We start from the raw sequence: 17,767 nt of genomic DNA on the forward strand, positions 1-17,767 counted from the left end.
GACAAATATGAACTCTCTAATTCATGAGTTAGTACCTTAGTAAGGCTACCAAAACATGAACTAAAGGCCTAGAGCTCTAGAAATTAGGGATTTAAGCATGCAATAGTTACAACCTAAAATTTAACGATTGCTTAGTTCTCTACCTAATGCCGGTTAAGGCCACTAAGTCAATTTCTTTTATTTGGTATCCATTCTTCCGGTTAAGGCAAGAATGAACTCTCTAACCCTAATCATTATGCCTTGTTAGGGCCACAACATCTAGGATTAAAGGCGAAGGGCACAAGAAAATAGAAACTTAGGCAATCATTAATTCTCGATTAAACAACTACTTGACACACCACACTAATTACATGAAGCTAGTGAACAAAAGAACCACCAATTGTATCACACAACACAAATCTCAAAACATAACAAAGAGAGTGGTCAATTCCCTAAAATTTATGCATCAAGAATCAATTGACATAGTAATTAGAGTGCACCCATATGAAAATATATTATTTATCACTTAAAAATATGTTCATTACATCAAAATTGAGCTAGAGTTAGAAACCCTAGCCTCCAAAAGTAACTACTCACAACCCATATTCATGAATATCAAAATTACAAAATTCAAATAGCAAAGAGTAGAGAAGTGTAGGAGAAAACAAGGATAGTCACAAATAGCTATGAAGCTAGCATGACTAGCCTTGAATTACAACCCCACAAAATACCCAAATCTTGAATCTTGTAGAAATTGAGTCCCTTGATAGATCCTTGAAGCTTTGTATGAGTAGTCCTTCAAATCTCAAAACAAAATATAAAGAAAAGAGGAAAAAATGGAGGAAGAAGATGGGAGAAGAGAGCAGCCCAAAGGGGCTGCTTCTGTTTTTGTGGTGCGGCGTTGTTGGTCTCCGTTGGTGTCTTCCCAAGAGTGAGTTGATGGAGATGAATATATACGTGTGGCTGATGTGTTCCGTTCGTACTTGAGAGAATTAAGGTTAATTAAACAATGGGCTGGGCTGAGGTGATGGACCACGAATGGTTGGCTCGCTGTGCTGGCTGGGAAAGAAAAGAAAAGTGGATAAAATTGGATATGTTGCTGGCACGTGGGTATAAAGAACAGCCCAAATATGATGGGCTATTCAATTAGTTTAATCAAGCCACACATGCAGATGCACTTTCGCTTTTCTTTAATTAAACCAAAGTTGGTTTAATTAGGGGAGTGTATTCCATGCACCGTCAGTGCATGAGTACTTGCAATATGAATGAATGTAATTTTTTTTATATTAAAATATATAAAGGAGTGAATTAGATGAGTGACTGTTATTTTTTTAGAGATTAAAATAACCGATGCACTGTCGGTACATACAATCCTCTGCAATTCTATTACCATCCTGTTTCTCTTTTCTTTCATCCAAGCGGTAGGGTATTGTTCTCACAGTTTGTTGTTCATCTTCATGTTTCTTTTTTCAGATTCGTAAAAATAGTAGAAGGCTCCAATTTAACTCACCTTTATCTTAATTTTTATGAATCTTTTCTCACTTTGAGTAATATAGCGAGTTGATAATGCGTCAACAAATGGTTATCAATTGATTTTCTCAGCAGGTTGGACACTTTCGTGGTCATCTAGGTCACTGTGATCGTAAGTCTGTACATTGTTTATTCACTGTTCTTTTAATGATCACTTAAACTCACGGAATAAGAAATGTACGGACTTACGGTTATAGCAACCTAGATGATCACCAAAGTGTCCTGCAGCTCATATGGCACATGCCTCCTTATTGGTAGTCTCAAGTTTACCATGAGTCACGTAGTTTTGTACGAAATACGCAACAAAAGCTAGAGATCAACATTTAAGATGGTGCAATATCTTTGTTTTCACTTGTTGGTACTTATGGAAGTGGAGAAATAAGGTAGGCTTTGAGGATAATTTCCAGCTGCCTACCAATGCTACTCAACTCATCGTTAATGTTGCAAATGAATGAATGAATGCTCAAGCTCAACTCTCCAAGTTAGATAGTTATTGTCTTAATATCGTTTCTTGGTTGAAAGCTCCAATTGAATTTATGAAACTTAATGTGGATGGCACCAGATTCAATCAATCTGGGTTTATTGGAGCTGGTGGGGTAATTAGAGATCACAATGGAGATTGGTTGTCTTGTTTCTGCATAAATTGGGGGTTGGCCAAATCATCAATGTTGAAGCTAGGGGGATGCTTTCTGGATTGAAACTTGCTTTTGACTTGAATATCAGAAAGCTTGAAGTAGAATCTGACTCAGCTATCTTCGTTAAGTTGCTGATTGATAGTTGTCTTATACCTCATCCTTTAGACAACATTATCAACAATTGTAGGCATCTAATCAATGGTTTTGAAGACGTTGGGATCCGGCATATTTTTAGAGAATATGCAACTATACTGCTGATGCTCTTGCTAAGGGAAGTCTCAGCCATGACTATCGTACGTATTGTAATTTTTAACACCCCTGCCCCTCATGTTGCTAGTGCTTTCACTGATGATCTTTGCGATCTCCCAAGAGCTAGGAGAGTTAGAACATCTAATTTTCTGTGTTTCCTTTTGTTTCAGGCCTCCTTTGTAACCCCCAAAAAATAAAAATAAATAAATAAATCTTGGGAGAAGGTTATGGAATTCAGCCTCCGACACCAGTCCTCTCCGTTGACGCTTGCATATATACAGCTTCTAAAACAAGAAGAGTCCGCGTCTTCTCTTGCCGTATCAAATTAACCTTAATGTGCAAGTTTCATTCTATGGTAAGCTCCGTCAGACGCAGATGGGGCGCCTTGATAAGATTTAATTTATATATCTGTTACCTGTCATCCAAGGTAATATTGTAATCCATGTCTTGCTTTGTTTGCTTTCACCAACTAATCCAGCAAAACTGTTCTCCCAAAAGAATAAAACATTCACCCAGATGTACGTTCATACATTTCTACATTTAGAAAAACCGCAATTCAAATGCATTGTTTTCATGCTTTTAGTCTACATTCGAAAGAACATCAACGAAACACAACACCACAAGTTTTTGAAATTTAAAGAGTAAACTAGCAACTCGACATATGACATATTACAAAACACAAGCCACTGCTGAACAAGATCTGCCACTTACAGGACACCTTTACACAGTTCCGAGTTCCGACAAACAAACATCCACACAACCAGCAACACTCAAACTTAGTTAACATAGTGCTCAAACTTAGCTACTTAGGGGCTACATATAACGAAAATACAGTCGACGCACTCTCTTTCCCGCCTTGGTTGGTTTTGTAACATGCTCATAGATATATCACATGCTCTGAGGACTGAGTAAGGCACATCGTCTGGGAGACCAACATGCTAGATACCTCCGCTCATATGTCACACATCGTAAGAAGATGGGGTGCTCTTTGCTCCAATGACCTCTCTTGCCTTCTCGTAGGCATCCGACGTGGATCTTCTTCGAAATCGAAATGACTCCCTGCCTCCTAATCGAAACATTATCAGTACTTTGTTTCATGCAGAATGAACACACAAGCAGGACAACAATTGCACTCTTAATGAGTTTGTATTTCTTTATAATTTGTATCTCCAAATTTACTCATTTAACTCCTAACTTAAGAACCTAGTCAATAACTTAAAATATTTTGATACATATAAGATGCTTAAAAGTAGCTAAAGACTGAATCATTTGTTCAGAAATCAACAAGGACATATAAGTCATTTCGGACATATAGTCATTTTATATGAAGCAGGAAAACATCACAATCAAAACCACCAACTTGACACTGCCCTTATCTTTAAAATAAAATGACTTAATCACAAGTTAGTCAATGTAGTTTTAGCCTCATTTTCCTTTTCGTCCCTGCAATTTAAGAAATTGCAATTCCATCCAGATATCTAATAATTGTCGACGACTACAGAAATTCCAACTGACAATTTGACACCCCCAGACTCCAACATCACCGGAATCTACATGCAAAAGTAGTCAGCCAAGGGCATATATGACATTCAGACGCTTACCAGAAAAGGGAGACACCGGTGGAGTAGATCCAGCTGGTGACGCCGGAGTGGAATCGCCGCCGGCGCTCCCATATCCTGGGGGTTTCACTATCATAATACTCCGTGTAACTTTTGCCGCCTCTTCCGTTGAGCCCTCACCGTACGATCTCGCGCTCCCGCCATCAACTCCTACAAAAGATCGATTTTTCAACATCAAGCCAACTGGATTTAGTGGTTGATTGCATTTTAGATCATAGATTCCCTAACATCCCGAAGAAATAATGAATATCATTTGCAAGATCTCGACTTTACAATAAAACAAATTATAATTCATTGCAATATTGTAGTTTATTGAAATTTAATCAGGTTGATTTGAGGTTAGTTATGTTCATGTGCTAAATTGCGACGCACCCTTGCCGGAGTTGGATCGTAAGCCGAGAGATTGGGTCTTCCGAAGCTTGCCGAGGCCGAAGTCTGGCCGAGGCCCAGCGACGGTGTCGTCCCAAAGCTGGTCAAGTAGGCCCATACTGCTCGCCGGAAAATATCAGCTGAACGATGGTGGGGGTATTGGACTAGAGAGAGAGAAGCAGATAGAGAGAGAGAGAGACTGAGAGTGGAGTTTGTGAGGGGATTTAAAGACGTTTGAGGGCGTTAAAGGTCGAACAAGTATCCGGTTTCTAGAGAGATCTGGCGCGTTCATTGCTTCTGATGGGAAGGTGATGACGTGGATTATGGATCGAGCAGCACGTGTTTAGATAAGACCGAGGCGGACCCCAAGCACTCAGGAGATTTTATGGGCAGCGATCACATGCGATGCTAAAGGACATTGGGAGATGTTACGTCACGTGGAGAGTCATTTTCTTATAAACGAATGTACAAGTATGCCCCCTCATTTTTATCCAAACAAATCTATAATTTGCTACGGTGTATCTACTATCTACCAATTTACAAATCATCACTAAGGGAATAGAGAATTTATTAATTGGTACGACTAATATATCGCACATAAGGGCATTCGGTATTTATTTTAAAACAGTAACAAATCAATTAATGTTTGATATATGAATTAAAGCTATGGCAAGCACGTCTATGAGATACTTTGTTAGCCTGTCTAGGAGCAAACTAAACATGAAATCTCGAGCTTGCACCAAGTAAATCCTTGATTTCAGTAATCAAAGCACTCAAAGGAGAAGGATTGATCACTTTTCATGGTACCAAGAGATTGGACATCAAGCAGGCAGTCACTTTCAACTTAAGGCTTGGGCAACATCTAGTCCTTGCAGCAATTCAATACCAAGCCTTAAAGCCGACAACTCAACATGGAGGGGAGAGCTTATAAAGTTTACTATGTGAAAAAACGTGGCAACAAAATGGAAAAGCGGTAGACCTGAGTTTTTATCTATACGGACGTAATAAAAAAAATAATTAATAGTTAAATATCACATATGTGTCAATTCCGACACGACTCGAAACCCGCAAGAAATAAAGTGGGTTGAACCCGCACGATTAAAAAGCGGGTTGCCCGTGGGTCAACCCGTCATGACCCATTTAATAAATGGGTCGGCCACGGGTCAACCCGCTAACATGAAGTGAACATGTATAATCCGATTATGCTATAATTCTTCTTGAAATTTTAGACGTTGGGAGTATTTAATCATAGGATTAGACAATTTGAAATATTTTGCTTTATAATTATTGGATTTAATTATTTATGAATTATATATAATTATTTATATTCTTCGTCTTGTGGAGTTTTTAGTGAATTTAATCAATTTATGCATTTTTTTAGTTAAATGAGTTGTACTGTTAACCCTTAAATGAGTCATTTTGTCTAACACAACACAACCTATTTATTAAATGGGTTAAGTGATGGAATTCCTGCAAGTATACAGGGTGGATGTAGTATAGTAATGGAAGAGAAGTGGTTGTAGTTCCCATGAGGATATTAAGTCAATTCACAATATGAAAACCTAAATTAATTAAAACCAAAAACACACAAAACAAGAAACACAAATCAATTAAGACACACCCAATGACTCAAACTAAGACTATGATTTTCACGGTTTTGAAAAGAGTTGTTGATAATGGGAAAATAACTTGAAAATAGAAACTTCAAAAGTAAATCTAAATAAACTGAAATTGAAAAGAGTCTATAATGATTGAAAGTAAGAATATGATGATGATGAGCCTAGGGTGTCGGAATCAACTACAAGCAATCTTATCTACGTTTTGAACCAATCAATGAATTCTTTCGTTTCTTTAGATAACAATTCCCGTATCTAAGTTCAGGTACGACACTTAGACCATAGTTTTCCTTAAGTGTATGATTCTCTCCAGGTACGACAGAGGTCGTATATCCTAGCATGCAGTCTATCCAGGTACGGCATAAATTTAACATATAGGACTCATTACGTTCTAGAAAACAAGGGAATCATGCAAACCATTACTTCAGAGTACGACAATAATGTAATTCACAATTCTTTATCTCATGAAGCTAATTTGAATTATATTGCAGGTACGCCTCAAATTCATCTTCTGATAACTAGATGCAAAGCCCTAAAGGTCGCGAATCAATAGAACTTTAACATAAGCACAATTCAAGCAGAGATTAAGAATTCATATAAAAAGAAACTAATAATCCATCAATTGAATATCAAAACATGTAAACAATCATGCTAGGGCGTCATCCTAGCCCTATAAAAGAGGTTTAGAAAATTAAAACTAAATAAAACATAGGAAAAACATGAAAAGAATGGAAAGGGAAAAAAGGGGAAGATGGGTGAGTCGTCTCCGCTCCTTAGGCGTCTTCAATGTGCTCCCGAGACTCCTCCCCTCATGTAAATTCGTGCTCCCTTATATAGGGAATATTTATGCTCATCTTTGGCTTCATATTTCCTTGTAAAACTTAGGTTTAGATTAGATTCCTTTCTTCATTTGGAATGGGAAACCTTGAAAAATCTCTTGTAAAAGTAGGAATAAGTTCATCATTTAATCCTCATCTGAATTAACTTCCTTGAAACATTAGGATTGACAATCTTGTGCAGCGAAACTTGAGTTCTCCATGAATTGTTGTAAATTCCCGAGCAGATTCCTGTCCGACCTATCTTCACTCAAATAATCATAACTTTCTCCAGATGTATCGAAATCAAGATCCGTAAAATTCTACAGAAAGTAGACATCCGTAGCTTTCAATGATATAAGGTTCATTGTCTGATTCGATATGGGTAACTCCCAGTAATTTGGCGAAGTTGGATGTTCTGCACAGGTAGATTCTGGGACTTGGAATAGCACATGGCCTTTCAATCCTAGTTAGCTCATTTTAGCTTGTTTTCTTCTTTCTATGGAACAAACCTACAAAAATACTAAAAGATGTAAATGAATCATAAATAAAGAGAACTAAACACAAAAACCAAGATTAAGAGATATAGGATAATATGAGCACATCATTAAGTGGGTTGGAAATTGATAACCCGTTTAATAAATAGGTTAGGTTTTAGTTTCAATTTTTGACACGATTATTAAATGGGTTGGGTTTGAGTTTGTATCTTGCGACACTATAAATACATTGACCCGACACGAACCCAACCCGACACGACCTATTGACAGCCTTACATGTAAGTTTTAAATATTAATAACATTTCAATTTTTAAGTCTGTATATAAAAAGAATTTCAATTTACTAAAAAAAAAAAAAATTCAACCGTATTTATAAAAAAAGAGAAAATTCTAAATCAATAAATCATACATTTAAATTTAATTAACTATAATTATTGTATTGAATACTTTGACCGGGTAGTGGGCTAATGACTTGATCTTCTTATTAAACAAAAGAGGCTGGGTGATGGGGACTAAAGATATATAAACGAGTAAGTCTAGCTGTGGGGCTTAAAGCCTTAAAGTTAGTCAAAAATTTGTTGGCAGTATGTTACCAGCATTAGACTTAGTGACTGCATAATCCCTCAGTTGGCATATACTGGGTCGCCCATTTGGCGAGAATTCCTGATCACACCTCCAGTGCCCCCAAACAGGACGTTAGGCAGAAACGAGCCGTCCGAGTTCAGTTTCAAGAACCTCACCTTTATGAGCAGTCCAACGCTTGCAAATTTATTTTGATAGTTGCATATCTTTGTAATTTAGGTAGATCCGTAGATATTGGGTCTAGGCCTGGGAACTCCAAACCGACAAACCGAGACCGAAGCCGTCCGATCCGAGCCGATACCGATCGGGTCGGTTTGCAATTCAAGTTCCAAACAATACCGAACCGTACCGTACCGAATAGTAAGTAAACGGGTCGGCATCGGTATGGGTCAAATAGGTACCGTATTGTCCGACCCGACCCGATTTTCTGATATTTTCACGACTTCGCATTTTCCCCTTCCGCCGTTCTCATTTCTCAACTCACAACACAAAGTCACAAACCCTAAATTCCTCTCTGCCTCTCTGCCCTCCATCGAAGATTCAAAGGCCCAGAGAGGAGATTCAAATTCGAAGGCTCTCACTTCTCTCTGCCCTCCATCGAAGAATCGAAGTCTCTCACTCCTCTCTCCCCTCCATCGAAGAATCGAACCAAATCACTCGGTCACTCCTCTCAATCCTCTCACAGAGACCAAATCAGAGTTCAAGAGTGAAGAAGTAGCCTCGATTTGACTCAACTCGATTCTTCAAGCCTCCCACTCTGAATCGATGGGAAAACTGCGGGTAACTCTCTCACTTTCTCAGATTTTTCTGTTTTCGTTCATGCATGATTGAATATGGGGTTGATTAGTGGTTGGATTTAAAAAACCCCAGAAAACTAATTTTGTTATACGAGCCTACCTTGCTTCACCATCTCCTCTTGTACACCAGCGAAGCTCAGACCATCCATTTCTTTTTTTTGTTTCTGTTTATGTGGAAAGCTTAAATTACCCCCCTCTAATTCCTCAATTCTTGGTAATCGGTGATTTAATTATTCTTAAATTAGAATAATCTTCTTCTCTTGAATCAATCCCCATTTCAGGTACCCAATTTCTTTCCTAATCTTCCCTCTAATTTTTACATTTGCAGCAAAAAAAAAGAGAAAAATCTGCTTCTGGGTTTTTAAAAGAAAAAAAGGAAAGCTAGATTAAAAATAAATGAATAATATTATTGATGGCAGAAAAGGTCACAAGGTCACAAATGGTAGTTTTTGGTGATATATGTTGTGCTTGACTTTTGCAGAAACCGCAGAAGGTTTGTAGAAAAAGCCAAAGTCTTTGAGCCTCTGTACTTTCTGTTTTCGTGTTCATAACTTCATAAGTTGCATTGCATTGCATTTGCATGTTTATATGTAATCGAGTAATCTTACTGTTGTGTAATTTACTTGTTTCAGTTTAAAAGCAGTAAGAAGAAAGCTCAAGGACTGAAATTTTGCTATTCAAAGCAGTTGGTATCGAACCGATCGGATTCGGGCCTAATTGGTATTGCAGATGAGATTCCGGCGTCCCGAACCGAACCGAGCCGACTATAAACTCGGTATCGGTATAGGCATGTTCCCGAGCCGAGCCAAACCGATCCCAGGCCTAATTGGGTCTATCTCGTCTTAATTCTTTGCACGAAATACAGTGTATTTATGAAATTTCAAAATTATCAGTTTAACAACCTTAATTTCATATTTTGTCATTCATTTTGATTTTGAAATGATCATGTTATTCCCATATAATTATTACGGAAAATTTCATTTTACTACTCTGATCTTTACACCCTAAATTATTTGTGCTCTGTACTTTTAATTTCATCACGCGTGCCTCTGTACTTACTAATTTCAATCAATCTTGTATAACTCTTGACTTTTTTGCCAACTACTGTGTGAGGTATTTTGAAGTTGTAGTCACATACGATATAATTATGTATGTCACATTAGTGAATCGTCATCATATAAGAGAGTTTATTAGAGCCACATTTTCAATTTACAAAATACTTGACAAAAAAATGAATTATTGAATATGATTGATTAAATTGAAGAGCAAAGGGGTACATGTGATGAAATTAAAAGTACATTGTCACAACTGATTTAATATGTAAATGTTAGGGAGGTAAAATGAAATTAGCTTTAATTATTATTATTTTAAAATTAAGGAACTTTTTAGAGCATCTATAACAATGAATTCGAAATTATTCTATGCACCGACGGTGCAAATGATCCAACACTTATAAAATGATCTCAACAACAACTTCTCTATATTTTATTTAGAGTTGGCATGTATACTAATCACATTTTGATAAATGAAGGTCAATATACAACATGAAGAAGATCCCAAGTCGTATTTCCAACCGTGCATACTGGCCAAGAACTGTTAAGCGGAAAAAAGAAAAGGATTATATACAGGTAATTGAAATAATAAGCTAGCCACTCTAGCTTGTTGGCAAAACAAGGAGCCACTACTTCATTGTTTGATTTTTTCAAAGGAGAGAATAGAGGAGGGTAGTACTGTATATAGTAGTTGTCACCTCGTTTCTCTCCCCGCCCCAAAAGGAGAATAATGACTGGTTCTTCTTGCATGTCGAGGGCAGGAAGCAAACCCCAAAGCATTCTGTAAGTTTCACCATTATGCTCAAACTAACTAAAGCTGAACTCTCACCAAGGTGAGAATCTCCATAATTTATTCCTTCATGCAGGGTTCCACCGTATTCTATGTTATTCAATAGAATCCTACGTCGAAATATATATAACCCTTTCCAAAGAGATTCTTCCTCTTTAATACAGAAAAGAATAAGTAGATCGAGGTAGTGGAGCAATGGAAAATTTCAGCAAATTGTCAGAAGGGATGGTCGTGCGAATCCTATCACGATTGCCTCCTAAATCTCTGATTCGATTCAGATGCGTCCGTAAGTTGTGGTACAATGTAATCAATAGTCCTAACTTCGTAGCCAAGAACCTTACTACTTCCAAGCACAATAAGTTCAGTTCATCCACTTGCATTCTTGCCAAGCATACTGTCCTCAAGGACAGCAACATTAAGGATAGGAATGAAATTTTGGAAGTCCTCAGGGACAACAGCATAGAAACAAAGAAAATTTTACTCTCATTGTGTAACCTTTGCAACGACAACGATGGTGATGACCCTAATCTTAATTATGTAGTCGACGACTTCACCGTTCCGCTTCCTTTAGGTCTACTTCCATTTAGTCTAGAGATTGCAGGTCATTGTGATGGGATCATTTGTCTAAATAATTCATTTCTTGATGACATAGTCTTGTGCAATCCAGCAACCAAAGAATCCAAACTTCTTCCTAAGTCCTGTCTTCTTCTCCCTCCTCGACATCCAAATGACTACGATGAAATAGAGTCTGATGTAAATGCTGTTGGATTCGGCTACGATTCCAAAGTTCAAGAATACAAGGTTGTTAGAATTATATCATTTATTACTGGGGTTCATAAACCACTTCCTTCGAAAGCAGAAGTATATACCATTGGCACTAATTCTTGGCGAGAGATCAAGGCTCAAACTGAAAGTCATGTTTTCTGGGCTCCTTCTTTTAAGTTGTTCTTGAAGGGATTTTATTTTTGGTGGGCATCAATCTGCCCACCAGAGCAGGAAATCATCCTCTCATTTGATATGAATGAGGAGCTGTTTCATGATATATATATTCCAGAGAGTGTCCGTCATGACATAGTTCGATGTAATAGAGGTCTTGCAGTGTGGAAAGAGTCCATTGCTCTTTTGGCTTACGGTGGAGACAGTGGAGCTCAATCTTTTGACATATGGGTAATCGATGACTTCGGTGTCTTTAAGAGTTCATGGATAAAATACTTAACCATCGGACCTCTAGAAGGCATTTCGATTCCATTGATATTTTGGAAGAGTAACGAGTTTCTTATGGCTGCCACTGATGGACGTCTAGTGTCCTATAACCTTAGCACCCAAATGTTCAAGTATCTTCCTATTCATGGGGTGGAAGATCCACCATATATTCAAGCCGTTGTTTATGTAAATAGTATTGTTTCGGTCCATGCAAGCAACAAACTTGAGGGCATAAATAACTCTAGCTAGTCCAATAGGCAATAAGGAAGATTTCAGAACTACATAATGATGACATTTTCAACCCAAAAAACAAATGACGGCTTCCTCTACATATTTATATTTTTTTTGAAACATTCTCATATAAGGATTGTTTGTTCTTTGTAGCATATGAACAATTATTATTGTAGTTAGAGTTATGATGGTGTTCTTAACAACTGGTTTTCTCAAAGTTTTAGATTTTATCTTTTCAATATATGAATTTTAAATGGTTGAAAAAAATATGTCATTCTCGGAAAGGGAAAAAAAAAAAATCAATTTGCAAGTAAGTCACTTGGAAAGTTGAAATAGTTGGAACCGCTATGGTTCTTGTGCATATGCGTAGTCCTTGTTCTGCTGTTAGCACAAAAACGCCCATTGGTCTTTTGTTTTTGAAGCTAGACAGATCGAGAAAATTCGAGCTTCAAATAATAAAAACTACATAACCCCCTAGGGATGGGGAAAAAAATGACCAACAACTTGAAGCCAACCTAGATTGCTTTAACAGATATAAAAATTTATGCTTTCGTGAATACCTTTTGTATTTGTTTTTTGTAACTTGCTTTTCATATTGGTCTCGTACTACTGCTCACTGTTATTTACCATCAACAAACTCCTGGAAGTGACCTAAAGGCTAGTTTGAGATTACTGTGGCTTTAAAAAAAAAAAAAAAAACCGTTGTTGTTGGGATATGAGAATAATCAGCTATAAATTAAAATAGTTTCATGTTTATTAAATAATACTTTTAAAAGTGCTGTCAGTATATAAAACAGCTTCTAAAAGTAATCTTTGAGTTGCTTTTAAAATATGCTGGCATGTGACTTATAATTTTCAATTAAAACTATTTCTTATTAATTTACCAAACACAATATAATCTAAAATTTTAGATAAAAGCTTATTTTTCTAAAAGCGAAGCAATCTTAAACGGGGTATATGAGTGCTCTTTCATTGTATAGTAGGTTTATATTGACATCATTCCAAGTGATGTTAGAGTGATCCGACTGATCTCAACTATTATGTTATGACGTTACTGACATGTGGTTGGTAATTTAGCTCAACTATATTAATTAATTTATGACATGTCTCCAATCTTTTTTTGTTTTTGTTTTTCTTATTCAGAGTTGATTAATTATACAACAAAAATATATGAGATTAATTAGACCCGTTTTTATCATCGCAAAAAGATAGGTCCAATCAATTTAAATGGACCTATTCGTTGGGCCACATCATTCTATAGAAGTATATCTATGCATGCCTCAACCTTTGGTCTTCTTAACTGAAATCATACTATTTACGCAAACAACAGCTTGGATGTATTGGGGATCTTCCACGCCATGAATCGGAAGATACTTGATAGTTTTGTTACCAAGGTGATAGGAGACCACACGTCCATCAGAGATAACCAAAAGAAGCTCATCACTCTTCCAAAATACCAATGGAATCTCGCATTCTATAGGTCCAATGACCAAGTGTTTTGTCCATGAACCTTTAATCCCACTAGAGTCATCCATTACCCATATATCGAAGGATTTAGGACCATCTCCTTTGCAAGAAATAAGAGCAACAGATTCTTTCCACACAGCAAGGAACTTAATAATACCGTCTCTGGCACAAATACCATCTGGAATCGGTATCTCTTCAAATGTCTCTTCACTCATATCAAATGCAAAGATGGCTTCCTTATCCGCTCCTGGAGTAGGATAAGTCAGTGCACTCCAATAATAAATTCCCCTGAAGTGTATCTCAAATGAAGGAGTCCAAAAGACGTGACATTCTTTATCAATTTTGATCTCTCTCCAAGAATGAGAACTCAATGTGTACACCTCTGCTTTAGAAGGAAGTGTATAAGCAATCCCTGTAATATATGTTATAACTCTAACAATCTTGTAATCTTGAGTTTTAGAATCATAGCCAAATCCGACAGCATTTACATCCGATTCTATGCCGTCATCATCTTCTGGATGTCTGCGAGGAAGAAGAAGGGAAGACCTAGGAAGAAATTTGAATTCCTTTATCGCTGGATTGCACAAAGCAACCTCCTCATTAACAATATTAACAAGACAAATAAGCCCATCACAGTGACCTGCAATTTGTAAACTAAACGGACATATACTAAAAGGAAGTGGAACAATAAGGTCGTCGACAACAGAATGAAGGTTTTGGTCATCACCATCATTATCGTTGCAAAGATCAAGTAAAGAAAGGAAAATGTCTCTCCTATCATTGTTGTTGTCCCTAAGGACATAAAATATTTCATTCTTATCCTTAATGTCCTTGAGGACAGTACGCTTGAAAAGGATTCTAGTGGTGGACGCAAACTTGTTGTTCTTGGAATTAGAAAGGTTCTTGGCTATAAAGCTAGGGGAAGTTATTAGATTGTACCACGACTTATGAATACATTTGAAGCGCATCAATGCTTTAGGAGGCAATCTTGAAAGGAATTGCCCGACCATCTCTTCTGACAATTTGCAAAGCTTCCCCATTTGCCTCTTTTTCCGGCCTCTATCTACCTGTTCTCTTGATTCAAGCTTTCGTTGTCTTGGTCGATATGGTTTCCACTTCATATGATGACTCTTGAACTCTTACATGCCATGTTGATAGCACAGTACCAATCTCCATATCATGAGGTTGCTTTTTCTTTGACAAACTGGGTGTTTCTTGACGAAGAATTTGTGACACATGTAGAAAAATGGTGGTTATTTTCTCTTGAGGTTAAATTTCAGCACAATCTGAGGACATTGGTTGTAAAGTCGGGAGATAATCCGAAAAATGAGGTACAAGGACCCTTTGCGAGTAGAGGCTGGGAAAGAAAAACTCCGTAACACACTCCTTCCTCCGACTTTTTACTCTTTTATTATTATTATTTTTTTTAAGGGGTTTGGAACCCAGCCAAGTGAGGCTCATCCGCATTTCTTCCTCTCTTTACTCGGTTGAATTAGGTCCCCTCATTTTTATTTATTGTGTCAATAAATGCAGGGCGATTGAAAACTTTGCCGGAAAATCAAGTCACCCACAAAATCTTTGTTTTGTCAATGGCGTTAAAGCCTTTTTTTTCTTTTTCTTTGAGAAGATGTTTAGATCCTAGTCAAATTAAGAGGCTTTAAAAGAAGAAACATACAATGCATCATTGTTAGAAGAAAAAAATTCTGGGGTATTATGGGTTTTAGATAAGTCTAAAAAAATAGGTTAGAAAAGAGATGTGTATTAAGAAATTAGGGATGTGCAAATAAAATTTTCAAACTAAAAAGTTAACAAAAAAAAAAAAAAAAAAAAAGACCCAATACCCCAAATACTCGATTGGGAATTAGAATACTCAAGGAGTCTGCTTAGCTAGTTTTTAAGACTTATCCTTTATTTGACTGACGCTTTTTAAAATGCTGGGGTTGTCGTCGGTCCAATGCATTGCCCATTCTTTTAGGCCAATTAATTACTTGGGTGGCCCCTGCCTGAGCATTGGTTGAAAGTGAACACGGATGCGTCATTTAGTGATCCCAATGCAGCCGGTTATGGTGGTATCTTCTATGATTCGGAAAAGAATTTCGTGGGTGCTTTTTCAGCTAGAGTGGAGGTTCCTAGTATAGTTGATGTTGAGGTTCTGGATGTGATTGAGGCCATCCAAGTGGCATGTTTTCATCACTAAACACATATTTGGTTGGAGACAGATTCTACGCTAGTGCTCACCTATTTTCAATCCCTAAATCTCATAAACTAGAGTCTTCGGGGACATTGGTTAAATTGTTAACATCAAACTCGGCAATTGAATTTTTATGTTTCACACATCTATAGAGAAGACAATAGAGTAGTAGACAAGTTGGCTAATTATAGCACTTTGCATGAATGTTTAGTTTGGTAGCTTTCCCTTCCATCTTTTATTACTTCTCAGTTTGGCCATGATATTTCTATGCGTACTAGCTATAAATTCACCTAGTGGTCTTTCAGTTTGGTCAGTTTGGGCTCTTACTTGGAGTTTCAATTGTATCATTTATTTTTATTGTCATTCTCACTCTGCTATATTGGGAGCGGTATTGGCATAGTCCCCCTCTTTTTTATCATTAAAATTTTGAATAAGTGGGAAGAGTTGACCTTTATTTCGCTTCTCTTAAAAAATATTCGATAGGATATATCGCCATCTTGGGCGAGGAAATTAGATTTTCCTAATTCATGTCAAGGAACTAAAACATGAAAGTTTGATTATAATATGAGAAGTTAAGAACAACAACAACATGCATGGGAATCAAATTGTTAGCGTATCAGTAAGTAAATTTATTATTATTTTGCTAAATAGAAGTAGTCATACACTCGAGCTTATTGTCTCTGTTTACTGAAATAATACTACTTACATAAATAATAGCATAAATATACTCAGGATCTTCCACTCCATGAATTGGGAGACGCTTGAGTGTTTGGATATCAAGGTTATAAGAAACTATACGTCTATCAGCATTCACCATAAGAATCTCGTTACTCTTCCAAAATACTAAAGGAATCTCAACTTCTACCGGTCCAATAGTGAGGTATTTTGTCCATAAACCTTTAAAACAATTAGAGTCTTCATTTAGCCATAAATCGAAACATTTAGGAGCATCTCCTTCGTAGGTGATAAGAGCTATGGATTCTTTCCACACAGCAAGGCTCTTGTTAAATTCACGTGTAGTCTCCGGATGGTATATCAAATAAAATAGCTCATCACTCATATCAAATGCAAGTATGCCGTCCTTATACTGTCTAGGAGTAAGATAGCTATACGCATCCCAATAATAAATTCCCTTGAAGTACATCTCAAATGAAGGACTCCAACAGACAGTACTTACAAGTACATCTGCCTTGATCTCTCTCCAACAATTTGCCCCTAAGGTGTACACCTCTACTCTTGAAGGATGTGAAGTAAAAACATACCCTGAACTAAACTGGACAATTCTAACAACCTTGTAAACATTAGCTTTGGAATCATAGCCAAATCCTACAGCATTTGATTCCGATTCTAATGCCTCATAATAATCATCTTCATTTTCATAATCATCCCAATTTTTTGGGGGGAGAAGAAGATAAGACTTTGGAAGATGATTGAATTCCTTGATTGAAGGGTTGCATAAAGCAACATCCTCAACGTTAACAAGACAAATAATCCCATCACAATGACCTGCAATTTTTAAACTCAACGAACATTTATCAAAAGGAAAAGGAACAATAAAGTTGTCCTTAATAACAGAAAAAAGCTCTTGATCATCACCATCATGATCATTGCAAAAGTTAAGTGATGACAGTAAAATTTGCTTCTTATCATTGTTTCCATACGTAAGGATATCAAGAATTTCATTCCTATCTGTAATGTTACTGTCCTTGAGGACAGTATGCTTGGAAAGGATGCAAGTGGAAGAGGTGAATTTGTTGTTCATGGAATAAGAAAGATTCTGAGCCACAAAACTTGGACTATTTATTAGATTGTACCATGACTTGCGAATACATTTGAATCGCATCAATGCTTTAGGAGGCAATCTCGACATGAATTGTACGACTATCTCTTCCGCCAATTTGGAAGATTGCATCATTTCGATCTCCTCCGTTCTTCTCTTTTCCTCTTTCTACTTTCTCTTTCTTTATCACAATTGTATATGATGATTAGAACTTTCACATACCATGCTGATAGCTAATCCGATGCGCGCGACTAGATGAAATTCCAATGAAATGTATTTAGCTCACTACAAATAGGCATAAATTGGTGGTGATTTTCTATTGAAAACGTGAGCTTTTAGTTAGTACATGTACTAATATAGGAATTA

The 17,767-nt window shown here is 36.9% G+C and overlaps 4 protein-coding genes across 6 annotated transcripts; 1 reads left to right on the forward strand and 3 right to left on the reverse strand.

Moving 5' to 3' along the window:
* Positions 1-2,947: 2,947 nt before the first annotated feature.
* On the reverse strand, positions 2,948-4,582 carry LOC133722400 (dormancy-associated protein homolog 3). Of its 3 annotated transcripts, none has more exons than XM_062149294.1 (3): positions 4,385-4,582; positions 3,995-4,162; positions 2,948-3,452 (listed from the first exon to the last, which is right to left on the reverse strand). In XM_062149294.1, exons 1-3 carry the CDS (start codon positions 4,497-4,499, stop codon positions 3,346-3,348), a joined length of 390 nt encoding a protein of 129 aa, XP_062005278.1. In that variant the 5' UTR covers positions 4,500-4,582; the 3' UTR covers positions 2,948-3,345. The 3 variants fall into 3 exon arrangements, with proteins under 3 accessions (XP_062005278.1, XP_062005277.1, XP_062005279.1); XM_062149293.1 differs by having other exon boundaries at positions 2,948-3,459; XM_062149295.1 differs by having other exon boundaries at positions 2,948-3,456; positions 4,385-4,581.
* A 5,904-nt stretch (positions 4,583-10,486) lies between these two features.
* On the forward strand, positions 10,487-12,141 carry LOC133720085 (F-box/kelch-repeat protein At3g06240-like). Its single transcript, XM_062146271.1, has one exon. It carries the CDS (start codon positions 10,725-10,727, stop codon positions 11,979-11,981), a length of 1,257 nt encoding a protein of 418 aa, XP_062002255.1. The 5' UTR covers positions 10,487-10,724; the 3' UTR covers positions 11,982-12,141.
* A 939-nt stretch (positions 12,142-13,080) lies between these two features.
* On the reverse strand, positions 13,081-14,697 carry LOC133720084 (F-box/kelch-repeat protein At3g06240-like). The gene has a single exon (XM_062146270.1). The coding sequence runs from the start codon at positions 14,549-14,551 to the stop codon at positions 13,244-13,246; it is 1,308 nt and encodes a 435-aa protein (XP_062002254.1). The 5' UTR covers positions 14,552-14,697; the 3' UTR covers positions 13,081-13,243.
* Positions 14,698-16,264: 1,567 nt separating this feature from the next.
* Positions 16,265-17,536, reverse strand: LOC133722712 (F-box/kelch-repeat protein At3g06240-like). Its single transcript, XM_062149585.1, has one exon. It carries the CDS (start codon positions 17,534-17,536, stop codon positions 16,265-16,267), a length of 1,272 nt encoding a protein of 423 aa, XP_062005569.1.
* Between the last annotated feature and the right edge of the window lie 231 nt (positions 17,537-17,767).

This window comes from Rosa rugosa, chromosome 7 (genome assembly GCF_958449725.1).
Source record: "Rosa rugosa chromosome 7, drRosRugo1.1, whole genome shotgun sequence".
In the NCBI taxonomy this organism is placed as follows: domain Eukaryota; kingdom Viridiplantae; phylum Streptophyta; class Magnoliopsida; order Rosales; family Rosaceae; genus Rosa; species Rosa rugosa.

Excerpts from the sequence above, each read along its gene's own strand:
- LOC133722400 (XM_062149294.1), bottom strand. The coding sequence starts at position 4,499 with ATGGGCCTACTTGACCAGCTTTGGGACGACACCGTCGCTGGGCCTCGG. Across the intron at positions 4,163-4,384 it reads ACGATCCAACTCCGGCAAGG|GAGTTGATGGCGGGAGCGCG; the intron begins GTGCGTCGCAAT and ends GATCTTTTGTAG. Across the intron at positions 3,453-3,994 it reads ACCGGTGTCTCCCTTTTCTG|GGAGTCATTTCGATTTCGAA; the intron begins GTAAGCGTCTGA and ends ATTAGGAGGCAG.
- LOC133720085 (XM_062146271.1), top strand. The coding sequence starts at position 10,725 with ATGGAAAATTTCAGCAAATTGTCAGAAGGGATGGTCGTGCGAATCCTA.
- LOC133720084 (XM_062146270.1), bottom strand. The coding sequence starts at position 14,551 with ATGAAGTGGAAACCATATCGACCAAGACAACGAAAGCTTGAATCAAGA.
- LOC133722712 (XM_062149585.1), bottom strand. The coding sequence starts at position 17,536 with ATGATGCAATCTTCCAAATTGGCGGAAGAGATAGTCGTACAATTCATG.